Raw genomic sequence first — 25,580 nt, 5'->3', positions numbered from 1 at the left:
GCATTGAATGCCTAGAGCTGCTCAAGGCTGAGGAATTTCATTAGCACTTGACACTTTAAAAAAACAGTGTCAGGTCAGGACAAACACATTCGCTTTTCTGCTCAAGATAAATTTGGGATTTTATATTTTTTTTTTTAGAAATGATGCATGAGAAATCTGTCTCCGAACCTCGTTCTGAGGCAGAGCAGCCGTACAACCCTTCCAGTGTGACAATCCCAGCTCCCCTTCCTTGGTTTCCATTGAAGCATCTCAACATCAGTTCGTCAGGAAGAAGGGATAGGAAAAGGGGGAATGGCTTCCAGCTGAGAGAGGGCAGGGTTACAAGGGATTTGGGGAGGAAATTCTTCCTTGGGAGGGTGGGGAGGCTCTGGTACGGGATCCCCAGGGAAGCTGTGGCTGCCCCATCCCTGGAAGGGTCCCAGGCCAGGTTGGATGGGGTTTGGATCCACCTGGCAAAGGGAAAGGTGAAATAGGAGGAATATTTCCTACAAGAACCTCCCTGGCACAGGAGATGCCCCAAACCACCTCCTGGGACTACAGCACTGCTCTTTGGGGACAAACATCCCTGTGGGGTGACCAGCACTGTCCCCTTGTCCTGCCCCATCCCTGGAAGTGTCCCAGGCCAGGTTTGGAGGCACCTAGCACAGGGAAAGGTGAAATATGAGAAATATCTCCTGCAAGAACTTCCCTGGAACAGGAGATTCCCCAAACCACCTCCACAGCAGTGCCCCTTGAGGACAAAAATCCCTGTGGGGTGACCAGCACTGTCCCCCTGTCCCTCCCTGAGCACCACAGCCCACATCAGTGTCCCCAAGGACATGGGGACACCACTCAGGGAACTCCTGTTGTCCCAAGGTGCTGCGCTGAGCGGCTCCGTGCTCTGCCTCGGGGATGTGGGGTTTGGAAACCCCCGGCACCTCTCTGAGGGTCTCAGGAAATCCAGCCACATCCACTGGGGAGCTGCAGTGCTGGAAAACAACTCCTGCTCCTCCTGCGGTGCTCCAACAGGAGAGAAAATCCCAGCTCTGTGACTGGCCCAGGGCCTCCCCAGCTCTGAGAGGCAGCAGAGCCTGTTAATGCTCCAGCCCAGGAGCATCCTCCCTCCCCTCAGCCATGGACGTTTTAGAAATGTTCTGTGATGGAGAAAGAAACATTTCTTAAGTACCATTTGATGTCTCGGAATGGCTCCGGGGCTAGAGAAAACATGTTTATTTACTACTCTGCTGATTTTAATGCGAAAGATTGGTTCAGTGAGTAGAGGAAACAAACCAGGCAACATTTTCCATAATGTCTGCAAAGTGTTCTTGGGCTGCGGAAATATTTTCTTTCTCTCTCTCTCTTGCCTGGGTTGTTTTTTTGTTCTTTTTTTTTTTCAATCTAGCATTTCAAATTGAAGAGTGGCTTAAGGGCTGAAGAAATCACTTGATAAAATACCCAACATTTACATTCTTGCAGGAGAAAAGCTAACTTTTTTTTTTTGTTTTTTTGAACAGTGGTTTGGTGAAGCAGAAGAAACAATCCTGCAGCATCCCAAGTCCCTTTAACCCTTTCCGGACGCAGCGCTTCGGCTGAACTTTCGCTGTTCACTGCAAAGCTTTAGGGATGTTGTTCCTTCTCCAAATTCCGGGCTCTGAGGCCGCTGGAGGTGGCTAAAATACGCTTTGCTTGATTTCCAGGTGTATTTCTGGATGTCTGGGTGAGGGAGCCAGCCTGGCTGAGGCCCAGCCCACGGCAAAGCATCAATCCCTGCACCAATCTCTGATTTATTTTGTGCGGGGACGTGACTTTCCAGCAAACTTGGTAGTGAGCAAAACCTTCAAGGTCTTTCTCATCTTCCTGCCCCTAGAGATGCTGGGAATGCCCCTGGACATGGCTGGGAGTGATTCCCAGCATTTTGTGGTGGTGGGATCACCCTGAACATCCATCGGGGCAGCTCCGGGCTGGAAGGGATGCTGGAAGACATGAAAAATTCAGGAGTCTGCTGGGAGACTCCTTATCCTGCAGCAATCCTTCAGAGGACCTTGCAAAGCACATCAATTGTATTAGGAAAAAAAAAATTGTAGTTTGCTTCATAGGTGGAATAAGTTTTTTCTGTGGCCGATATTTGTGCAGGGCTGTGAACTACGAGGCCTTGTGGTAGGTGGAGAAAATCTCCAGAAACTTTCCCTTTGATGGCCCGTTTAGCCTCCGCTCCAGCACAATGGATATTCATGGAGGGAGGAGAGGACACGGCAGCTCTGTTACAGCCGGGCAAAGTTCACTGGGATTAGCACTAACGCCGTGAATGGTGGCAAATAACAAAAAAAAAAACCCAAAATGCATCGGAACCCCTCGTTCATGTGATTTATTTATTTATGCCGGAGGCATCCGCCTTTCTCCCTCCCGTCGAACTTCGCCAGGTGATGAGTTCTGCTCGTTGTGCTCCCTCCTGCAGGAATAGAGACGATTTTTAAAACGAAATGAAAACACTTTGAGTGAGGGGAGAGCCGGTCCTGTGGGGGATTTGTGGCTCTCACCACGGAGAGCAGGGACTCCCCAGGTACACCCCTCTCAAATCGGGGCTGAAGGCAGCTCTTACACCTCCTTCCCTCCTGGAAAATGGAGATATAGAAGTTTGATGACAACCTGCAGCTGTCCTGGGACTTCTTCATCTGCTGGCCCTGCCTCCCGTGCAGTGGTGTCTCCACGTCCCTCCCCGCTCCAGGATTTCTCTCTGCTCCCATCAGGGAGCCCCTCTGGATTTCACTGGGAAAGCTCTAACCCTGCTGCAGTAAATCTCCGCTGGGTCACTGGGGGGTCTCATTCCAGCCCGGCAATGTTTTCCTGTCAGCCCCCAGAGCTCCCTCGAGAGGCCCGGGGCCCACAATTGGCATTTTGATGGGGTTTGAGCTCTCTGAAGGTGGCCGTGACCCTGCCAGGTCTGTGCCACGCAGCCCTCTGGTGACACGAGCCATCGCCACTGCAGTTGGGACAGCAAACACCCCCCCAGCGCCGTTCCTGGCAGGAGGGATGGGGTGCTAACACCACATTTTGGGACAGGCCCCTGAACTCTTTTCTCCCAGGGAGATGATTCCTTACCCAGGAAATCCTTCTGTTTGTTGTCTTTGGTGCCTGTTCAGCTCCATCATTTTTATTTTTTTTTTTTCTCCGTGGGGTTTTCTCCTTCCAGGCTTTGGCAGGGGTGTGATGGCTGCAGTTCTCCCAGCCCTCCCTCCACTGCAGCTCGGTGATGTCAGGCAGGAGAGGGAAGCACTGCTGGCAGGCTCTGCCACCTCGCTGCTCCGGCCAGGGCTTCCCCACAGCAGCACCATGAAGTCACTCACGGGGTAATGGGATGGGATGTGACGTCCGTGGAATCCCGGAATGGTTTGGAAAGAACCTTAAAAGACCTTCTCAGTCCAAGGCAGCGACACCTTCCACTATATCCCAGGTTGCTCCAAGCCCTTTCCAAGCAGGCCTTGGACACTTCCAGGGATGGGGTGAAGTTAAAGCTGTTATTTTTTATGAATAAATCTCTGGATTCTTTACAAGGCTCGAGCATCGCCCTGTGCCACGCAGCTGACACGGTGCAGATGTGGATTATTTTGACTCCAGCCAGGCTTATTTGATTTACATTAAAATGATTAGGAATAAGTTAAAACAAACAGAAATGAGACGTCTCCAAGGCAGCTGCATTGTCCTGGCTAAACTGGCACAAGGCTGTGTGTAAAAAGGCTTTGCTTGTTAGTAAATAGAGAAATCCTTCAGATCCTGCCGGGAGAATTGCTCCAGAAGCTCAAGGCGCTGCTTGTTTCCAGCTGGGTCCCCCGAGGTGAGAGCAGGACAACAACAGAAAATCATGTATCGTTGGCCTGTTTTAGTAATTATTTATTATATAATGGTGTGGTGCCTGTGCAAGTGGGAGAAGAGAAAGCCCAGCCCTGGGAGGCATTTTCTGGCTGTGTTAATTCATGGCAGGTACTCACAGCCTGGCTCAGCTGAGGCTGCCAGCCTGGGAGCCTCTGACCTCCCTGGACACAGCCTGCAGACTCTTTTCCCAGGAGCAGCATTAAAACAAATTTCCATAAAAAGTACCTGCTTTCATCTTAAAGACTCAACGTGCTGGTGGACGGAACCTCGTCTGGTAAATGATGCTGATATTTAATTGCCTCCAAAGCTCAGAAATGGTATTTAAGCCGAGCTGGCGCAATTCACAGGACACCACCAGCCTTGCTCTGGCTGCCTGCTCTGTCTCTGAGCTCTGCCCATGATTTCTGCTCCCCAGATGAACCATCTGACACTTGGCTGTGGGAGCAGACGTCCCCTCGGTGCCGGATCCAGGAGCCCTGGGAGGCTGAGGCAGCTCTCCAAGGGACTCGCTCCTGCTGCAGCTTTGCCCTGGAGTCAGGGTTTGCTTCAAAGAGTTTGGATTATTGGAAAGGAGCTTCTCTTTTGGGCCTGGCAGAGGAGGTAAAGCTGCTCCCTGGGCACCCCTGTAATGTGGAGGGGTGTCTGTGGCCAGCCTGGGGGATCTGGGGACACCGAGCAGCACCTCATGATGCATCTCAACCCAAATCCATGCAGACTCTCTCAGGCCTCTCACAGAGTGTGGCTCGTTTCTTTGATACAACCATCACTTTTTCAAAGTCCTTCTTGGCTCATAGCTTTAACTCATTTAAAGCTGACCACTTAGCTGAGCCAGCAAACGGCGCTCAGGCTCTCCCTCCAGATCCTCTGACACCCCTCACCATTTCTGATGTAGGTGCTCAGAAACACAAGCCAGGTGCCTTTAAATCAAGACGCTCAGGTCACCCTTGGAGGGCAAAAACTCTGGCCAGGTGGAAAGGGGAGGAGGTGGCCACGTGTCTGCTCTGCAGGAGATGATGATACCCTGGATGGGAGCGTGAAACTGCCAGAGATGGAGTCAGGCGTTTGATTTTTCTGAGCTAAGCATGTAAATGAGCCTGGCATAATCGGTCTGTGTTTCCCCTTCCTTTCTGTAGAGGAATATTTTGGGTTGAAGTGTCTGCGATGTGACTGATGCAGCAAGTCAGCGCTGTCAGAGCCTGATTCACGAGTCGGTGCTGCAGTGCTGGGGGTGGGAGCAGGTAACCTTGGCTCCTGCTCCTCCTCCTCCTCCTCCTCCTCTGGGAGCCCGGGATCCGGTGTCACCGGCAGGAGCTGCTGGGAGCGGCTCTGCCCCCGCTGGAAATGGGCTGATGACACCCACAGGGAGGGTTTTGCTGGCTCAGGGCAGCTCTTGCACAGCAAAACCAGCAAAGCTGGCCTCCTGTCCTGGTCGCTTACAACGGACCAGGCGGGGGCATGGAGCAGCCCAGGTGTCCCCTGAAATATTGCTGCTGGACACGAGGTGGTCTGGGTTTTTATTGTGAGGGGTCTCGTGATTCTCGGTGCTGAAGTTAAGCCAAATCTCTTCCTATTTCCCACAGAACTCGAGCGTGATCTTATCACGGGAGCTGCGGTGGGGCCTGTGCGTTGGCACAGCTCCTTTGCTATTGTTGAGGAAGTCTTGGTCTGAGAAAGTGTTCAGTAACAATGATCCCTCCTGAAGCGTATTGTTACCCTTTATTCTGGGTTTGCCCTGGGTAGCTGCACCTCTAAAGCAGAGAGGGCACCCCGAGGAAAGCCACAGCTTCAGCCCACCCAGGACAACACTCCGAGAGAGGGGAGAGGGCTTTGCCAGCCAAAGATCTCTCGGAAAGAAGCCTTCAGCTGATTAATTTTCCAGGTTTCCCCACAACTATTTTGGGAGCTTTTGTTTCCCACTGTTGTAAGACAAATTTCTAAGCCTCTCTTCGCGAGGAGCTGGGCAGGGATGTGGTGATGTCCTGCCCTGCCCCCAGACCCATCCATCCCTCTGGGATGTCTCCCACCTGTTCTGAGCTGCTCCTGCTCCTGCTGGGGCTGGGCTGGGCTCCTGGCACGGGGCAGGAGGAGGAACTGGAGCACCAGCGAGTGCACACAAAAGCCTGGGAAAAAACCTGCTGTGATTTACCCACCCGGAGTTCAATAAACATTAGATCTGATGGCATTCATCGTTTTTTCATAGCATGCTCGATTACTGCTTCAGTTATTGCTCAAATGACATCATTCCTGGCAAAGGAATTGATTGATTTTTTAATGAATATTCATATGGCATTTCAGCCAGGAGTAGGCATTAATATTCTAAGAAAGAAGAATGAAACGTACATCCTAATTTAATGAATGATTGTAAATATGTATCTGATGGATAATGTGACAATGAGCATTGAAAGAGGCATCCATAGTCACCTCGGGGGCCTTTTTTGGGGGACAAAGGGGCAACCAGGGCGCAGGCAAGGCAAAGGGCTGAGGGATGGGCTGGGTCTCCTGGTCAGATCTCACCACGGCTCTCCTGTCACTCACCTTGGGACTCTGCAACGCTCTGAGATAAATCATATGTTGATAACGCTCGCTGATCCCAGGCGATGCTGGGGCTGTGATGTAGGAAACAGCGATGGGGGCGAGATGCGGAGCTGGACAAAGGGACAGGAGGGACGGGAGAGAGCCCCCATTTCCTCCTCTGCCCCTCTGTCCCACCCCAGAGGTGCCGGGGGCTGGCTGGAGGCAGGTAAAGCATCGGCTCAATCCCCCCGTGCGGCTCTGTCATGTTCAATTCCCTTCATCAGCCTACGGCTGCGAGGCTCGTGGTCCCCGAATGTACATATATTTGTCAGACATTCTTAAGATGTCTCCCCGTTCCGAGCGCTGATCCTTTGTGAAGGCAACAGTTGTAGCGCTTAAACAGCGACAACAGCCTCGGCTCTCCCCCCTCGTGCCATCCCAGCTTTGGAAAAACCCCGGGCTTAGAGCGCCAGTGCTTTAGAGCCTCTTAAACAGGCGTTTAATTTAAATTGCGCCTTCGGTCCCGGGGGGGAGAGCGCACACCTGAAGCATCCCCTGGAAGCCGGGATAAATCAGGGCATCGCCATTAAAGTCACCGAGGTGACAGGCACGAAAGGCTATTTATACCCGGCGGCGATCTATTGTGCAAGGGAGAGAACAGGCCCTTGTGCTGACAAAGCACAATCCGCCTCGGCCCCGCGTGAAAGGCAAAAAAAAAAATAAAAAATCCATCCCCGAAATTCCCTGCAAGCCTGCGGAGCCGCAGCCGGGAACCTGCCCCGAGCCCGAGGAACCTTAACAGGACCAGAACTGCTTTTTCTCCCCCCTTTTTGTTTTATTTTCTGATGGTTGCTCCTCCTGGAGCCGGCGGGGAAGAGGGATAACCTTCGGAGGGCATCTCCTGGATGCGGGCGGGGCCGGGCTCTGCCCCGGGGCGGCCGCGGCTCCCGTTCGCACATCCCCGTGCGTGGGACCCGAGTTTGCCGATAAAAATACAGCCGGAGTTATGCTTGGTATGGAACAAGCAGGCAGTAGCTGCCGAAGACTTCACAACATCCCGCTTTTGGCCGGCCTCCAAAGCACCAAAACAAAACAAAAATTCAGTTGGCATCTCTGCGGATTGAAGCGAGTTGGTTTTTTTTTTTTTTTCTTCTCTCTCTTTTCTGCAGCGATTGCTGAACAAACGTTTCGATCCTTGTGCCACCGCCCCCGTCGCTGCTTTCTCCCCCGAATCATGTGCTGGAAGGATGGCAGAGATGCTCAAGGTCATGGGCATGCTGTGAGCAGAGTGACAGAATCCCTGAGCCACCGAGGCTGGGAAAGCCCTTCCAGCCCATCGAGTCCAACCTGTGACTGATCCTCGCTTTGTCACCCTGAGTGCCACGTCCAGCCCTTCCTTGGACACCTCCAGGGCTGGGGACACCATCACCCCCCCGGGCAGCCCCTTCCAATGTTTCGCCACTCTTTCTGTGAGGAAATTCTTCCTGAACAAACCTCATCTCTGTCCTCAGTGGCCTCACTGCGCTCTGTCACCAACGTGGAGCTCAAGTCATGGGTGTTGGGGGCCTTGGCCCAACAGGACCTGCAGGAGTGGGGTGGTTTCTCCAAACCACTCCCTTGTCGTGCTGGGGGCTTTTGGACCCCCAGGGAGGTGCAGCTTGTACACCTGGGCTGAATTCAGCCCCCTCTGTGCCTGCCCTTCACATTGGAAAAGCAGATTCACCTTCCTCCCATCCACGGGCTGCTCCCTTGCACCAGCCAGAAAGGAGCAGCAACCCAGGAATTACAGCAGAGCCAGTCTGGGAAAAATCCCACAGCAGCGGCCTGAAATGAGGGAATTCAGGGTTTGGCCTCATATTTCTTGTGTGACACAGGACACAAACAGTGTGCATCTTTTGTAGGTTTGAGTGCTGCAACTTGACCTTCTGGGCTTTGCTTTCAACCGGTTTATTTATTTCCCCAAGAAGAGGCAGGCTTGTTTGAGAGGAAACAAGGTGAAACCCTGACCTTGCTGAAAGTGCTGAGAGTTTGCCATTGATTGCAGCAGAATTAGACATTTTACACAGAGTTATAACCAGGGCTTCGGGCCTTGCTTCTTTGGTGCTTGATGCTTTAAAGGAAGAGACTAAAAAAATCCTCTTATCCCTTCCCTGCATGCCCACCTTTCCCAGCAGCACCAGCCCTCTCCTGCCCTCTCTGGAGGCAGCCACAGTCCTTGAAGCAGGAAATTTTCCTGTCCTTACTGTAGCACATGGCTATCATGTCGTTAGCGACCAGAAAAACGATCCTGTGTTTTCCCTGCACCCAGCCCTTCCCGAGGGCGTTCACGATGTGTGAGCACGGGCACGACTGGAACAATCAATCTCTGTGGAAACCATCCTCCCCCCCTCCCGCTCTTGCAAAGAGCAGTCAGTGCACTCCCCTGGCTCTGGGCAGCCAGAGTGCAGGAATGCATCAATTTTGGTGATTTTTTTTTGACCTGCAAAGCCCTGACAGCAGCACCACCCCCCCTCCTCCCCCCCGCCAAACGCTGCAATAGCGACTTTGCAACCCAGACTCTCCATGTACCCAGAGGAGCTCTTTGTACAGTGTCTTAATCAGTACATAAAATGCTTTCAGTGAAATGCTGCCTTCTTCTGTCTATTTGTCACAACTGATGCTCTGGTGAACAGTAAATAGGAAATTTGTTGGCAGATCAGCACGACCAGCTCGGTTTGCGAGGAAAGGCTGGAGCACAGAACTCTGGGCGAGTCCCTGTCGTGCCTCGTGCTGGACCCTCGGTCCTTGAGGCTCAGCAAGTCCTGAAGGCACATAAATCTCTCCTCAACAGCCCAGCAAAACCCAGACAGCGCGCGGTTATGTAATTCCCAGCACTTCTGATGTTATTAAAGGGGTTGATTAAAGCAATGTACGCACAAGAATTCCCCATCAGTTTTGCTGGGAAAGCTCCGCGTTGAGAATCCCGGCCCCTTTTCCACCGCCTGTGCTGCTCCCCGCCTCCCTCCCCTCATCCCCATCCCCGTTGCACAACGCTGGTTTCATGTTTGCCACCAGACACTTTGCAGTCAGCCTCACATGGAAAAGGAGGAAGTAACAGTGCCTACATTGCACAGAACTGCAAGCAAACGCCTTTCCAAGAAACTATTAAGCAGTGCTCATTTGAAGTTTAAACGAGAGAGGGGGAAAAAAAAAAAAGACAAACTTGGAAGGATTTTTCTTGGCTCGGAGCATTTTATGAAATTCAGATTTGAAGGGAAACGCGGCCAGGCAGCAGCAGTGGGGCAGCACAGGCAGGGATGCTCTGATAGATCTGACTCCTCCCCAGTGCCAGCCCCTTCCCTGGATGTTGTCCCCACCCGGAATGACCCACAGCCCCTGGGGCACAGCCTGGCACCTCACACCTTCCCTTTGCTGATCCTGCCTGACCCCAATGCCCACCACCCCCTGCCCCATCACCCCAGTGCTCCCCAAGCCCCCCGGCACTGCCCGCGGCTGGTTTTGGCCGCGGAGCCCGCGGGGCTGGCCGGGGCTGCGTGGGTCCCTGTGCCCAGGGATGCTGGCAGGGCACCCAGCGGGACGCGGCGCTGTGAAACGGCCCCTTTGTGCTGCACACAGCAGCAATTGTTCCTCGGGAGCTTTGCATGGACGAGGCTGCTGTCCCCCCCGGCGGCTTCAGACACCCTTGATGTCAGGATGAACGAGCAGGGAGGGCATTAAAGTAACCGCGTTGGGCTTTTCAAATATACATCGCTGGGATTTATTTATTTTATTGTTTTTAAACAGTTGCTCATTTTTCGAGGCAGGGAGATAAGACTCGTCTGGGAAAAAAAAAATCAAAAAAACCCCAAAAAAACCTCTTTGCCCATCTAAATTCTCCCCATTACCGAGCAAATGGTTTGCAACAACAAATTTATTCCGCAGCGTCTCCTGTGCTCTTTTTTTTGTTTGAAAAAGCCACAAACAGATTGTGATTTTCTCTAACAGATTCACCATCTGGGAAATTTTTCATGCAACTCCTTTCCTCACTGGGAGCAAGTTACTCAGAGGGGAATTCCCAGCAGAGAGCAGACTCTGAAGGGATGGGTCGTTCATTTAATTAGCATGCATAATCTGGATGTCCTTACTCAGGCAAAACTCTCACCAGGGCCAATGGGAGATTTATTCCTTTTTTTTCAAGAACCAGCTAAGGACTTTGGTATTTGTCTCTTGGTGTTACATACAGTGTTTTCCTTGCAGGGAAAACTTGGCTTTTGGCTGCTTTAGAGGCTCTGATTTACTACAGTCTTGTGCATCCAAGGTCAGGATGTGGCCCTTGCAGGCCCTGTCACAAGGCCGAGCCCTGGCAGGAGCCGCTGCCTTTCACACACTTCCCCAGCCCGGGGAACATCCCACGTTTTGGGAGCACGCTCTGGGCAGCCAGGGCGGTGTGGGGTGGAGGTCAGCGGGGCAAGAGGCTCTGCAGACCCCAACAGGCATCGGCACAGAGAAGTGTCCTGCTCCTACAGCCCTTGTGCAAGGGATGGGGTGGGGGTTTTGCCCCCCTCAGCAGATGAATTTATGGCTCGGGGAGATGCAGGGATGCTCCTTTCATCTGTTCCCTTAAAGCTGCTCCTGGGGAACGTCAGCCCTGATTGCAGCTTCCCGAGCAGAGAGGCCGGAGCAGACCCCACTGCCCGGCCCTGCTCCCACCTCAGCACAGCTCCGAGAGCTGCACAAGGAGATCTTACACTAAACAATTTTCACTGGCTCATTACTGGACAAAACTTCGCTTTGAACTGACGTTTTCTGGGCACGACGAGTGCTTTGAAGCAGGGAGACAAAATTAGTGCAGAGAGTTGGCAGGTGAAGAAATGACAGGGTGGGTTGGTTTTTTTTTTTCTTTCCCCCAGCAGCAGAGCTGTCCAGGAGCTATGGAAACCTTGTTTGGCTAAATAAAAACGCAGAAAGATAACAAGGCTTCATATTTTCCAGCAACGTGTTCGCTGGAACGGCGTTCTATCTGTGTGTGCTGGAGGCTCCAGAACAGCCAAAGCTGCTCCTGAAGGGAAATGTGCTGTGCTGTTCTCCACAGCTGCAAGTGAAGACTGTCTCCTACCTTCCCAGGAGGGAGGGAAATCAAGTCAGTGATGTAGGAGAACCCTGGGAAGAATTGCAGCGCGCCTCCAGGCAAGTGAGGGGCTGATTTCTTCTCCAGTTTGTTCCCAGTCACTTTTTGAGATTTGTAGCTACAAACTGGGACAAAACAGCCCCAAAGCTCCCTCTGGGAATGGGGCAAACAAGTTCTTTCCCAGGAGATGGCAAAAGTTCAATATTCACATAATACTGAAAGTGAAAACACATCCACCCTTGTGCAAATCCTCCTCTGTCTCAGAAACCTCCTTCCCCTTCAAGTTCTGCCCTGTGACTCTTCAGCTCTTGGGATGACAGAAAGGAGCAGCTCCTACACCCACGGGGGTGCTGGGCTGCTCTATCCACGCAAATACATCTCCAGGCTGGTGTGTAATGGTCCTGTCCATACCAGTTCTCCAAAACCCGTGCTCCATGGACTGCAGCTTTGCCAGTCACTGGAGGAAAGTCCTGTCCAGCATCTATTTCAGGGTTCCACGCTGTTGAACATCACTGCAGTACTTTCCACACAAGGATAACAGGGATGACAGAGTCCACCATAGCAGGAATATTCCTAGGAAGCATCACAGCTGTGTCCTGAAACTGCACAGCAAGCTCAGCTCCACCAGGGCAAGGAGGAAAGACAGCACCTCCTAGGAATGAAGTGGTGTGCCCCTCGGCGGGAAGTGACAGCTCCTTCCATCCCCTCCACCCTGCATTGCCCTGTTTCGGAGAATCACAAAGTCATTAATTTTGGAAAAGACCTCCGAGATCAAGTTCAACCTTCAGCCTGAACTGTGCTCCCACCGCGCCACCCAAGCACCAGGACATCCCCGCATCACGACGACGACACTGCCACGAGAAGAGGAAACTCCTCCTTTTCCTTCCCAGCCCATCCACCAACATGTTAACAACCCAAGTTTAATGTAGGTGGCATGTTTCATACAGAATCTCACAGGCACCCAAAACACCAGCTGGTGCCATGTTCTGAAGAGTTAACGAGGTGAAACTCCAACACTTCAGTCTCCTTCCAACATTCCCAGACTGAACAACAGGCCCAAGGCGGCTTCGCCACCGCACGACTCCTCAGGGATCTCCCCCATCACCCAAACACTTGGAAAACTCTGGAGCCAGCAGGACTCACTCTCCAAAGGGTTTGGAATAGCTCTGCCATGGACATACTCCTCCAAATCAATATTTTTAATGTTTTTTCCTAATTAGCCTTAAGGAGGTTTTTAACCCACTGTGTGGAATAGGAATGTTTAAAGATCAAATATGGAAAGAAAGGGAAAATCCAAACAAACCATCTGCTCTCGCTGTTCAAGATGGAATCTGCACGAAGGAATGCTGAAATGAAAATTGCAATAATTTTAGAGTTAAAGTCATTTGTATCTTTAATAGACTTAATGTATTTTGGAGCTTAATCCATCCCCCCAACGCTGAATTCGGAAAGAGTGAGACACCCAAAAGAACAGGAACTTCCCCAAGGAGGCACAGTTTGCAAGAACCTGCTCAACATGAAACATTTCTGGCAAACATCATTATAATATCATTATATTATAATTATATTTTCACTCTTGTAAAGCAGAAAGTTCAACTCCCCATTTCCTTACTTGTATTCTACAACATTTTGTGTGACTCGTTATTAAAAACGCCAGGTTTTTCAATTAAAGGGAGGGAAAAAGCTCAATTTATCCTTTGCATAAACGTAATACAACAGTTCATCTGCCTCTTTCTCCCTCCTTCAGCTGTGGCTTGGCTCTCTTTCAGCTTCTAAGAAAGTTTAGGAATCTCAATTCTGCAAGAAAGGAATACTTTGGCAAAATAATCCTAACAGCTTTTTTTAAAATATTAAGACCAATGAATTTACATTCTGAACCATTCCCAAGATCTTACTTAGTGTGCAACCTCCTGGGGATGTTGTGAGGTTTAATTAGCTCCAGTTGGAAAATGCTTTGAAGAGGAAAAGTGCCAAATATTGCTCCACTCAGGTAGAGCTAAAATGTCTAAATTATTACATCATAAAACAAATAATTTGAAAATTAATTCCTCTTCCTTGCCAGCATGACTTCACAGGGACTTCACTTCCCCAGTGTGCTGGTAGGATCACACCACCAAGGTGTCCAAGTGCTGCTAACGACCAAAAATCAGAGATTTTTGAACATCGTGGTGCCTTTGAGGCCACCTCAATTACTTCGTTTTGGGGTTGTCTGACTCTGTTTGCCACAGGAGACCTGACCTTCAGGGCATTCTCAGGGCAGGTACTTGGCCACCTTTGTAGGAGATGCTGGGGAGTCACTGAGCTAAAGCAGCTCAGCCCCAGGGTCTCTCTGGAGGAACATCTGGGCATCTGGCAAAGGTTGGTTTTTTTTTTGTGATTTATCAAGGGCACGTCCTTCTTCCTCAGAGCGCAGGGCCAGTAGAAATCTGAGCGGCCAACGTGGGTTTATTGAAGGAAGGTGTAAAAGCGAGGCACAATCTCCCACTCCCTGCACCAAGGACGTGATAACGACCCAAGGCTCCCAATATAAGATTTTAACGCGCCGGTGATAACGAGGTTCTGCTCAACATCCGTCACTCAGCCACATCTGCACTTGGCGACGGGGCTCAGGCTGCAGCAGTGACCTTGTGAGGCTCCAGGGCTGATCCCCCCATCCCGGCGGCTGCCCCAGCAGGGACAGCTCGGAAAAAAAAAAAAAAAAAAAAAAAAAAAAAAAAAAAAAAAAAAAAAAAAAAGCTCACTCAGGCTGTCATATTTATGGAATAAAGCAGTTGGCTCGCAGTCAAATTACAAGTGATGAAAAAAGGGTTGTGAGACTCCTTGTACCCACAAGCTCCTTTGTTCCTTGACCAAATTAGCGCTGGAAGAACCACCTGCTATTCATGTGTTAATCGCATGATCGCTGCTCTGCTTTACAGGCTCGCACACATCAAAGCCAGGAGTGTCACCCTGTTCCTGCGGGGGATTTCAAAGAACACCGTGAAAGCAGAGAAGTTCACGACCTGAGGACAACCCAGACCTTTATTTCCTCCGGAGCTGGAACCGAACCACCAGAGGCTGGCTTGAGTGTGCCCGTCACAGAGGAGCAGGCAGGCACGGGACCACAAATCACCACAGATCACCCTTTTACCCAAGGAGTGCTGAAGTTCAGCCGCTCCCAGGAGAAACCGCCCAAGGAGGATCCCGGCTGCTGTCCCAGCACACACCAGGGCTGTTTGCTGTGGGCTGTGACAGGTTTTTTTTTTTCTGCAGGAATTCTGGAGCACAGCCACCCCGAGAGCTGCAATGCTCCGGGCTGGCAGCTGTGCCGGGCAGGAAAGCAGCGGGCTGGGCATTCCTGGGAGCTCTCTCTGCACACACAGCAAGCTGGAGCTCAGACAGGACACTCAGGACCTGGGGTCCGCAGAACAAGCCCAGAAAAGGCTCTGGGGAGCTCTCTGTTGGGAGGAAAGTTCCAGGCACCGGTTTGTGACAGATGCTGACGCTACATCTTCGCTGCAGAAGGAGCCTTTGGCTCTCTCGGGGCTAATCTAAAGTTCACACCGCCGTGGCCGTCATTTATTCAGCTCTGCTGTTCAGCTGCATTATCTCTAACACTCCATAATGAGAGAATTTCGGGGGGTGCTTCAGCTTTGGGCTCCACACAGAAGCTTCTCTGTTCCCTCTCCACAAGCCTCCGAACCAAAATATGTCAGCAAAAGACTGCACCACTCACAAGCTGAAATGGGGAAGGATCTTTCCCTCTGGGCAACTGGAACTCACACCTCTGACCCAGGAGATGATAAAAAACCAGTCACATAATTTCATTCTTGCTTATTTCCCTCTGATCGACCCCAAAGGTTTTGTGGAGTGTGGTGGTGTCTGGAAGGGAGGGGAAAAGGTTCTGCACAATTTTGACCAACTTGTTTTCAAACAGTTCCTTAAAGAATGCAGGGAAAAAGGCAATATTCCATCATAGGGCAAAACAAACAAACAAAAGCAGAATAAAAATAAACTTTAGGCCAGCTTCTGGGCTCCATAAATAGAGTTCCTTGACTGACTGCGCAGTGACATCTTAGATCAAGACCAGTAGAACTGAGCTTTTAAATTCAACTGGCTTTTGGAGCTGTTGGTAAAGATCTGCAGTGACCCCCCCTCTCCCTGCTGCCGAGGTAGAACAATTTGTGTCATTTCAGGGAACAATTATCGCCAGCTCAGACTGCACTCTCCTTCCAATCTCTCCTAGGTAAGACAGTCTCACCTCATTGTGCTCCGTGAGACAGAAGAATCTCTGTGAGAAAGCTGGAACTAATCAATTCAGGGAAAAGTGGAACCGAATGCCAGGATCTGAACACTGAGGATCATTGCAATGGGTCCCCCTTAATCACTGCAAAATGAGAACACATTCGCTGTGACTGGGAATTTCAGGAGCACGGGATGGCAAGCCCTGCTCCCATCCCTCCCGTGGATTTGTGCTATTAGGGAAAGACTCAATTACTCAGCACTAAATGCCCGAAAAGGACAAAGCCACCCAAAGCTACATAATCACCTTAAAGTGGGTGAAACAGGAGAGTGAGTGGGGCAAATGCATGTCTTGCATAAATCTAAAAATAAGAGAGGAGAAAATAAAAAAAACCAAAGCCCTACACTCTGTTGAATTTTGGGCCCAGATTCTTATTGGGAATATGCAAAATGAAAACCTACAAGAAAGATGCTTGTTACATGTCTGAGACATTAAGAAACATTTTTAGGAAAATGGTGACGATGCGTTAAGAGTGTGGAGTGCAAAATGATCTGGCTTCTGTCCTCCAGATAAATCATTGCCTTTTTCATGGCCACAGGAACACAGGAACAGCAGCAAAATAGGCTCTTGTGGATTAAAAGAAACTTACACTTAAGAAACTTGCACTGTACAAAGAATAAAACACCCAATCAAGTGTTGCACTTTGATAATCAAAATGGCACCTTGACCTTCAATGACATACAAATTCCAGAGACAAGCACGTTAATTTATCCACAAAAATTAGCACTGAGAAATAAGTTAATTTATATTAGAAAAAAAAAAAAAAGAAAAAAAAAAGAAAAAGAGGAGGATATTGACACATTTCGGGGCAGGGGGGCTAGAAGAAAAGTCACCTCCTGATCCCACATGCTCTCGGTTTTATTTACATATCCACAAAGACCATGAAACACCAGCCCAGGCCCCCCACCAGCAGCATGGTCACATGGATCCCGTAGATGAGCAGTTCATTCATCAGGCTGAAGTCCACCCGCCTCCTCCCCAGCAGGAGCAGGATGATGGAGAGTTTGTACTGGAAGCGCAGGAAGATGCGGATGCCGAGGTACTGAAGGCAAAACAAGATCGACAGAGCCACCCAGAGGATGGAGGTGAAGAGGCTGCAGCTGAAGTACAGCAGGAAGCGGATGAAGCCGTACATCCAGCGCGACTTGAGATAGATGTCGAAGTTGTTGTACTTGGTGCGCACCAGGTGCGTGGTGCGCACGGGGCCGCAGGCGGAGTGCAGGCAGGTGGTGTGCGGGCCGTGGAAGGAGCGCACCCGCCGGGGAATGGGGATCACCGGCATCGGGCCCCGCCCCGCGCAGCCCGCCCCAGGCCACCAGCCGCAGGGCACATATCAGGTGGCAGCGGGCGCAGCTAAACCCGGGCTGGGCGTCCGTCCAGGGAGACACCTGCGAGGAGGCACAAAAGGGATGTACAGTGAGCTGACTCTGGTTCGCTGCTGATAAATGACACAGAGAGTAGAAATTCACTGTAAATGACACGGGTAATACAAAGTTTCAGTTCTCCTGGCGCTGCTGGATGGAGATACTAAGAAGCATTTTTAGGAAAATGGTGAAGATTGCGTTAAGAGTGTGGAGTGCAAAATGATCTGGCTTCTGTCTTCCAGATAAATCGTTGCCTTTTTCATGGCCACAGGAATAGCAGCAAAACAGGCTCTTGTGGATTAAAAGAAAGTCACACTTAACAAACCTGCACTGCACAAAGAATAAAACACCCAGTCAAGTGCTGCACTTCGATAATCAAAAATGGCACCTCGACCTTCAAAGACACGCAAATTCCAGAGACAAGCACGTTAATTTATGCACAAAAATTAGCACTGAGAAGTTAATTTATATTAGAAAAAAAAACAAGAAAAAAAAAGAAAGAGGAGGAGGATATTGACACATCTCAGGGGGCTTATCCCGGCCGATTTTGCTATCAGCTCTCACAACTGCTGTTCAAACCTCAACTTCTTCCCTTAAAATATCTCTCTTTTGCCTCCTTGCTTCTTATTCCCCACACAAACACGCTCTATTTCCACACCAAATAAATTCCAAATTTTTGGAATTCCAAACAAATTCCCCAGCCAGCACCACTTGTAGCCTGTTATAAACTTTATCCGGTGTTAACGCAGCGAAGAGGTTTGGTCTGAAATGATCCTGGCTAATTCACAGATCTTTCCTAATTAACAGCCACCCTGCAAGAGCCCACCCACCTGAGCAATAATATTAATGTGAGAGCAGTAATATTAATGTATGTGTTTGCTTTGGGCCGTATTTCCTTTAAAAGAAAAAAAAAAAAAAGAGTTCTCTGAGTACTTTCGCAAGTGGATTCCAGATCTGTGCTCATTCCCAAACTTGGCAAAGCTTCACCAAATAAACAAACTGCAAATAATGGAAGGTCTTGGAAGAACAATGAGGCAATCATGTTTTTCACACTCCACAGGATGTACCTCCCCTGGCTCAGGCCAGCCTTGTGCTCTCCCTGTCACTGCACTCCCAGGCAGCCTTTCAAAGGCATCCACCAGTTTATTCCTCCCCTCGGGGACCTGCAGAGATAAGTGAAATTATCTTGATCTTCTGCAGTGTTTAGGATTTATAATCTTAACATCCTTCCCGCACACCCATTGTTGTTGTGTGAGTGATGAGCAGGAGCCTCTGAGCTGCTCTCTGCTTCACCCCAGGCTCCTGATGGGCCCAATTCCGGGAATTATGAGATGACAATGCACTCATCAGATAATGCTGCAAAACAACAGGGACTTCCCCAGACTCCTCGCACACCCAAGTGGTCAGATCCAGGCAGATCTGTCTTTTATTGAATAAAAAATCTGTCTGCTCTTAAAACTAAAACTAATTCAGGAGTTACTTCAAGGATTCTTTAGTTTCATTATTAATGGAAGTGCAGAGAAAATGATAAAGCTGCAGGAAATTGTATTTTTGGTATCAAAATCCTTCTCCGATTCAATGTGCATCAGTGGGGAAGTCTCTGCCCTGCTTCCTGCCTCAAATTCCATGGAAATGGAAAATCCAGTTCTGATCTCTCCTGTTCAACCCCACGTTTCAGTTCCTCTTTGCCCTTACAGAAATGAGGGAGTATTGGCTCTACATGGATCAGGGACTACCAAAAAGGAACAGGGGCTAAATTATGGTTTAAGGAATTTAGGAAACCAAGGGTTCCCCTCAATCCTCACAGACACCCAGATTATTTTAGGTGCCTCCTGCCCCATTTCCTGCCTGGAGGCAGGAAATGCCAATGGGAAACGTGGCTTTTTGCACGGCACAGGAATTGCACAGCCACTGAACCAACAGTGCCTGAACCCAGCCCAGTTCTGTGCCTGGGGCATGTGATCCCCCACACTTCCCACATGACGGGGATGAACTGCTCAGCGCTTGCTCTCAGAGATATTTTTGGAGGGCTAAAGCAAGACAGGTCAAAAAAATCACATGCTGGGGATTCAGAGCATTCAATTCCTGACCATGCAGCCTCTCCTTGCAACTTCCCTCACCAGGACACAAAGTTGTTTCTTTTTCCACAGTTTCCATAGACTCTTGCACAGTTACTGGGGAACAAACAGCCTTTGGCGGGTCCGTGCTCTTTGGGTGAACTCAAATAGCAACACTGGAACATGGGGGGGACAAAACAAACTCTGAATTATTACATTTTAGGGGTGCTGCCATCCACTCAGCAGGTCGGGGCTCCGCTGCCCTCCTGGGATGCCACTGAATGTCTTGGAACAAAAGGGTGAAGTTTTCCTGCGACACCTTCTAGGAGGAGTGACAGAAGCTGCTGAGGTGCTTCATAAACTCACAACTCTCTGCACAGGAGCTGATCTGAAAGACAAAAACGACAGGATCATCTTCCATTTGCTCATTCTGTGCATTAAATTGCTCCCAGTTACCAGGGCTCTCCCCAAGCATAAATTTTTAAGCCCAAAAAGATTCTCACTCAGCAATATATGGATTCCAGCTTGCTGATCCACGCTGGGAAGAATCAATGAGCTGCTATTCAATGCCAGGAAGGAAAATCCCAAGCAGCTCGTGCTGGTCACCTTCTGCTGCCACAGATTGTTCTGGGGCACGTGAAACACCATGCAGGGAGCACAGACTTTCCAAACTGGATATGGAACAGCAGATCCTTCCCGGTGAGGGTGGCATAGGGTGCCCCTGGATCCCTGGAAGTGTCCAAGGCCAGGTTGGACAGGGCTTGGAGCAGCCTGGGATAGGGGAAGGTGTCCCTGCCCATGGCAGGGGTGGAATGGGATGAGCTTTAACGTCCCTTCCAACCCAAACTTTTCTGTGATTCTGTGATTATCCCCCAGTCTGTGTTGTGCACGTGATGCCCACAAACAGCTTTGGGCACCCACGCCGTAATTTTGGGCGCCAACTCGGTGTTTTTCGAGGCATTAAAAGATTCCGACTGGAGGCACCTCCGTGTCCTGCAGGGCCGCTGTCACCACGCCCGTGGTGGCCTCGCCAGGACGGGAAAAACGCGAGGAACTCTTCGTTTTTCACTCCCTCTGCTTTACAAAGGCAGTGTGGGGTGAGCCAGGAGCGGAAATCTCCGCATCCTTCGGGCATTCCAGGCAGGACCTCCCCGTGCCCGGAGGAGGAGCGCCGGCAGCTCCCACCCGTCCGGAGCTGACGGGACCCCCGAGCGCTCCGGGAGGTGCCGCACAGGGCGAAGGACAATGACAAATAAAGGTTAGAGCCGAGAGAGGAGCACCGGGAGGAGGGGAAACGCCAACTCCTCCTCCATCGCGCCCATCCCGAACGGAACCGCGGCCGCTCGGCGAAGGAGCTGCGGGAAGGAACTCGGCCTGGCCTTCCCCGGCGGCCCCGCACGGCCGCGACTCACCCCGGGAACGGGGAGCCCCGGGCCCGGCGGGCAGTGAGCGAGCGCTGCCGCACCGCCGGGCCCCGGGGCGGAGCTCCCGCCGCCGCAGGGCGAGGCCCGGGCCCCGCCGCCCGCCGGGCCTCGCTCCGCACTCACCGTGGTGCCCATGGCCGCGCCGGGCCCGGGCGGAGCGAGGCCCGGGCCGCCGGCCGCCCGCTCTGCGCATGTGCGGGGGCGGCTCCGGTTCCTCCGGTTCCGGCGGCGGCGGCGGGCGGGGAGCGGCGGCGCGCGGTGATGGCGTCATCGGACCGCGCCGCCCCCTGGACGGAAGTGGCGGGGACGCGTTGCCATGGCAACGGGGGGCGGCCGGGCGGGGTCACACCGAGGGTCACTTCAGGCCTGGTCACACCGAGGATCACACCGAGGGTCACTCCGGGGGTCGCTCCAGGCCTGGTCACTCCGGGGCTGAAGTTCCGTGTCCACCCTAACAAGAGCAGCAGTCAAAGGTTGTCCAGAGAATCCCCAAAAGTTCCTAAAAAGCCGAAACAGGTGGAGGAAAAATTCAAAACAATATAAAGGGAAGGAAAACAATTTCCTGCCTGCTGTTTCCCCTTAGATTTAATTAGGAATACTTCTCCATAATGGAAAGAATAGACGACTTTGGCATTGGCTCCCTGCCCCGCTCTCTGTCTGGGCAGTGCCACGGTGGGAAAACATTAAATAATAATAACTCGGGCCATCTGTCACCTCTCAGAGCTGCTGCTGTGCACAGACCAAACCTCTCCCGGTGTCCCGGTGCCTCCTGGAGCTCCTGCCGGGCTGGTTCCTCCCCTTCCCCTGCCCTGCAGAGGGGTCTGATGCTGAAACACCAGAGGGAATTCTGGATAAGGCAACAACTGGGGAGTTCTCCTGGGAATTTGGCATCCCCATGTCCCCCACTTCTCTGGTAGGAGGGAGAAGGGGATGTGAGGAGCTGATAAATTTCCCCATGGAACTGGGAGCATCTGTTCGGTGCCTTGGATAAGGAGGAGAGCCACCCACATCCCAATTATTTCCCTCTGCCTTTCTTTGGGACTGGAGCCACAACCCAGAGATGGGAATTTCAGCCCGAGCAACAAAATTATGAAGGTGCTTTGTCTTTCCAGTTTTGCCTTGGGCAATCACGAGGATGCTGCTGAATGAAGTGCGGCCCTGGGGGCTCCTGGCGTCCTGCAGGAATCCCTTGGGGTGGGAAAAGTCTTTCCTACCCTCCAGAAAACCCCAGGGAGTTTCACTGAGTGACCCCACAACCCAAACACGTGCGTGCACCAGTGCCAGTGCTGACCCTTTTGGTTTTTTAGGTCAGCTCAAGGCCGGGTTGGCCTGGCCTAGTGGAAGGTGTGAAGGTCTAGGGGGGTGGAATGAGATGAGTTTTTAAGTCCCTTCCAACCCAAACCATTCCACGATTCTGTGACAAAAAATTCAGCCCCTGATTCAATTTTCTGCCTGGCACATTTTGACCTCCCTGCTGCTGAAAATGCACGTGGGGCTCCATAAACAACAAACTGCCCCCGGGGTCAGGCGCCAATCGTCGCTTTGACATTCAGCGAGATCAGACCCTGAAGGAGCACAGCCCGCAGGGAACCCGCCCACAGCCCTCGGGGCTGTATTTCTTCCCCCGTGCTAATTTTCCTAAAGACACAACTCATATTCCCGTTGATTGAACAGTTTTGTGCTGACAGCGTTGGAGATTTGTGGTGAAACTCATCACCGGCCCCGAGAGCGGGCCATTAGTCCCCGTCAGCGCGGCCGGCGAGGCCTCGGGTATTTTATGGCCCCCTCTGAAGACAAACATACACATTTATATGTCACTTGTTGCAATATAAATGCTAACTTGTACTTCTTTCAAAACTTTTAATGAATTGTGCACATTCCGTGAGATTTATAGCCAGGAGCGGACGGCTCGAAATATTGCTCTGAACGTATTTGTCACTTTGGCAACAGAACAAAAAAAAGCTGGGAGACGCTGCCTTTAGAAATAAATCATAAATATTTACCTCTTAAAAGAGTTTATTTTGGTCATTAATAGTTGATGCTCCCTCCCCCACCCCCAGTGCAGGATTTAAAGTTAAATTATGCAAAAAAATCAAAAACAAACCTTATAATACTTAATCAAACATGCATAAAACTGTCAGGGCCAAATAAATTCTTTCAATTAACTTGCTTCAGATTGTGATTGCATTTACTAATTTAATCAACACTAGAATAATTTGGAGCCTGGCTAATGATGAATTGCTGTGGCGCTGCACGTGAAGGGCCGCTAAGGTGGGTGAGCTGAGGCAGGGATGCAAGAAATGCCTTCGAGGCTGAGGGCAAAAAACTCGCAGCTGGGTCGCCACAATCATTTTATAATGGAAACATCTTTTTTTTCCCCATTTGGAGGGGGATTTTTGCCCGTCATGGACAGCCCTTGTGTGGATGAATGGCTGCAGTGTTAGTCCACGGGGTCAACCTCATTTCAGCCCGAGATGAGCGAAGGATTCAAACCTGCAGAGACTTTCCCTCCCCATTCTTGAATAATTCTGTGGACGTGATCTTTCCCTGGGGGCGGCGACCTCCAGCCCTGCTGCCTTCAGCCTGCCTCAGGTCGTTTAGGCTGGAGCTGGAGTAACAGCCCTGTAATATCGAGATGTCCTTTAGCTCAGTCCTTTTGCACTTCCAATGGATCTGCACTTACCATAAAATGGGCCTGACCCCTGCCTAGGAAAGCTTTCAATACTATTACTTGTGGAGAGCTAAACATTACACTTCTGCAGGCGTAAGCAAGGTTTTATGGAGAGGTTCTCATTTACAGGTTCGTGTGAAGGAGGCTGTAAGGTGTATTCAACCCTATAAAAGACCTGAACCTCAGAAAAATCACACCCATATTTGGTCTTTAACCTTTGCACACCTGTTTTACAAAACATAATGTCCACGTAGCTGCTGTGGGAATGAACTCATTGCAAGGCTCTCCTCCTCTCTCCTTTTCTCTATCTCTGAAAAATATAGTTTCCACAGCCTAACTGACCATTTGGGCCACTTTTTATTGGAAATGGGGACTGTGCTTTACAAACGTCTGGCAGTCAGCACCATTTGGTCTCCAGCAGAAATCAGTAAATAAAAATCCGTGTGCTGAAGAGAATATCCAGAAACACAGTTAACAAGTTTCCTTGGGTGACCCAGAAACAATTACTTCCCCAGCAATTCCATAGCCATGTAGATATCCATAATTCTTCAGTGCTCAAAGATAATAAAGTGTTAACATGGTACTTTTCAAGCATTCACTGTTGCCTTCCAGTCATATCCAAAAGCACCATTCAAAACCACCATTAAACTCCCTTGGGTTTTGCTGAGCAAGAAATAAAACAAATAAAGGAATTAATTCTTTCCTTTTCCTTAAAGGAGATTTAGGATTGAGTCTGGCCCTTAAATTTTAAATGTAATCGATCCTCCCTGCAAATCTAAAGTGCGAAAGCTTGTGAAATAATTTCTCCTTATTACTTCTTTCCAGATCTCATCTCGTGGCTGGAAGTGTCAGCTTTAATCAGTTTGAGGAGATTTGCATGTGGGAAATAATAATGCAGCCTATTAGACTAATCAAATAAAAAGACATATAGCAGAAAGTGGAACTAATTCCCACTTCTGCAGCCCTGCAAGCCCCGGGTGCAGCCCCAGAGCAGCGCTCTGAGCCCCCGGCTCTCCCAGCTCCCCAAGACTGGAGAGTTTTGGGGTGTTATTTGGGGTTTGGCAGCTTTGGATCCCGAGGGAGTGAGGGATGTAGAGACCAGCAAAGGCTGCACTGAACACCCTGCAGGCTGGGGAGCAGCAGTGCCAGCTCCACGCCAAGTGCCAGCGCAGATGGTCGGGTTGTGGAGCTCAGCGAGGCCAGGCTGCCGTGTCCCTGCAGGAATCCTCCTCCTGGAAGGGTTTTATGGATATATATTTTACAGGTGACTTGCGAAATATAAAACTAGAGCAGTCTGCAGTTTCTAAAGAAATAAATGATTGGTGTGAGGCTCGGTGAGACAGTAATGTTTGATGTATTCCATCTACGTGACACCTCAGGCTGCTTTCGGGCATAATAATCTGCTGCTGCCAGCCTCTGCTGCTCTGAAAATAAACCAGGGGATGCTCGGGGGGCTGGGGGCTGCCTGCCTCCCCTCTGCCCCAGAAAACTGCTCCCTCCCTGCTGCAGGAATCAGGACAAGGAGGGAAAGTCCAGTGTTGGTGTGGGTGGGATCCTGATGAACCCACAAAAGGTTGATGCACATGAAAAAATGTGTGTTGTCTTATAGCAGGGACACCTGGCTACGCCAAAAGACAGAGCCTCACTGGGCTGGCTGTTCCCTTCACCTCTGGAGAATGGGAAGGTGGTTATTTTAAAGATGCTGGAGTCATGGAAAGATTCCTGCTGACCTGCGGGGGCTGGAGCAGGAGCCAGCTGCACACATATGGTGAGTGAGTAACTGTCTCTAAAACAAATGAAAATAGAATCGGGTGCTTTGCCAGGGACAGAATTCCTGCCAAAGCTTGTTGCTGCATCATGTTGGCGAGTCCTGATCTGGCTGATGTCAGAAACTGCTTATTATGCAGAAAACTCTCGAGGAGAAGTGTCATTATTGCCTTCTGTTCCTCTGTAGGCTGGGTCTAATTTAAGCAGGAGGCAGTAAAACCCAATCCATCCCTGCCTCGGGGAGCTGAGCTTTGGTGGGATGGATGAGGAAGCCTCCCAAATCCTGTGGCTCTGCAAAGTGCTTCTCTAAGGGCGATATTTCAGGTCAAAGTAACAGCTTCTCCCTGGGAATCTCAGCTCCCTGGTTTTCCATTCCTGAATACCGTATCTCAATCATACCACGTGCAGGTGGGTCCTCTTAAAGTCATTGCATAGATCCATCAGGATGCTCCAGTGTGGATGAGGTTTGTCTGCTCTGGGGTCACGTTAGCCACAGCAACCTCCTCTTGTGTCACCCACAGTGCTGGGCCATGCCATGCCTGAGG

General features: G+C 50.6%; 1 protein-coding gene across 1 annotated transcript; it reads right to left on the bottom strand.

Annotated features, from left to right (window-relative positions):
- Positions 1-16,369: 16,369 nt before the first annotated feature.
- TMEM250 (transmembrane protein 250) lies at positions 16,370-20,848 on the bottom strand. The gene is made up of 3 exons (XM_066201423.1): positions 20,721-20,848; positions 19,390-19,561; positions 16,370-17,140 (listed from the first exon to the last, which is right to left on the bottom strand). The coding sequence occupies exon 3, from the start codon at positions 17,032-17,034 to the stop codon at positions 16,615-16,617; it is 420 nt and encodes a 139-aa protein (XP_066057520.1). The 5' UTR covers positions 17,035-17,140; positions 19,390-19,561; positions 20,721-20,848; the 3' UTR covers positions 16,370-16,614.
- Between the last annotated feature and the right edge of the window lie 4,732 nt (positions 20,849-25,580).

The sequence above is a fragment of the Chamaea fasciata genome, unplaced genomic scaffold, assembly GCF_029207755.1.
Source record: "Chamaea fasciata isolate MVZ Bird 193981 ecotype frontalis unplaced genomic scaffold, bChaFas1.0.hap1 SCAF_20, whole genome shotgun sequence".
Classification (NCBI taxonomy): domain Eukaryota; kingdom Metazoa; phylum Chordata; class Aves; order Passeriformes; family Sylviidae; genus Chamaea; species Chamaea fasciata.
This window is presented reverse-complemented; position numbering and strand designations above follow the sequence as displayed.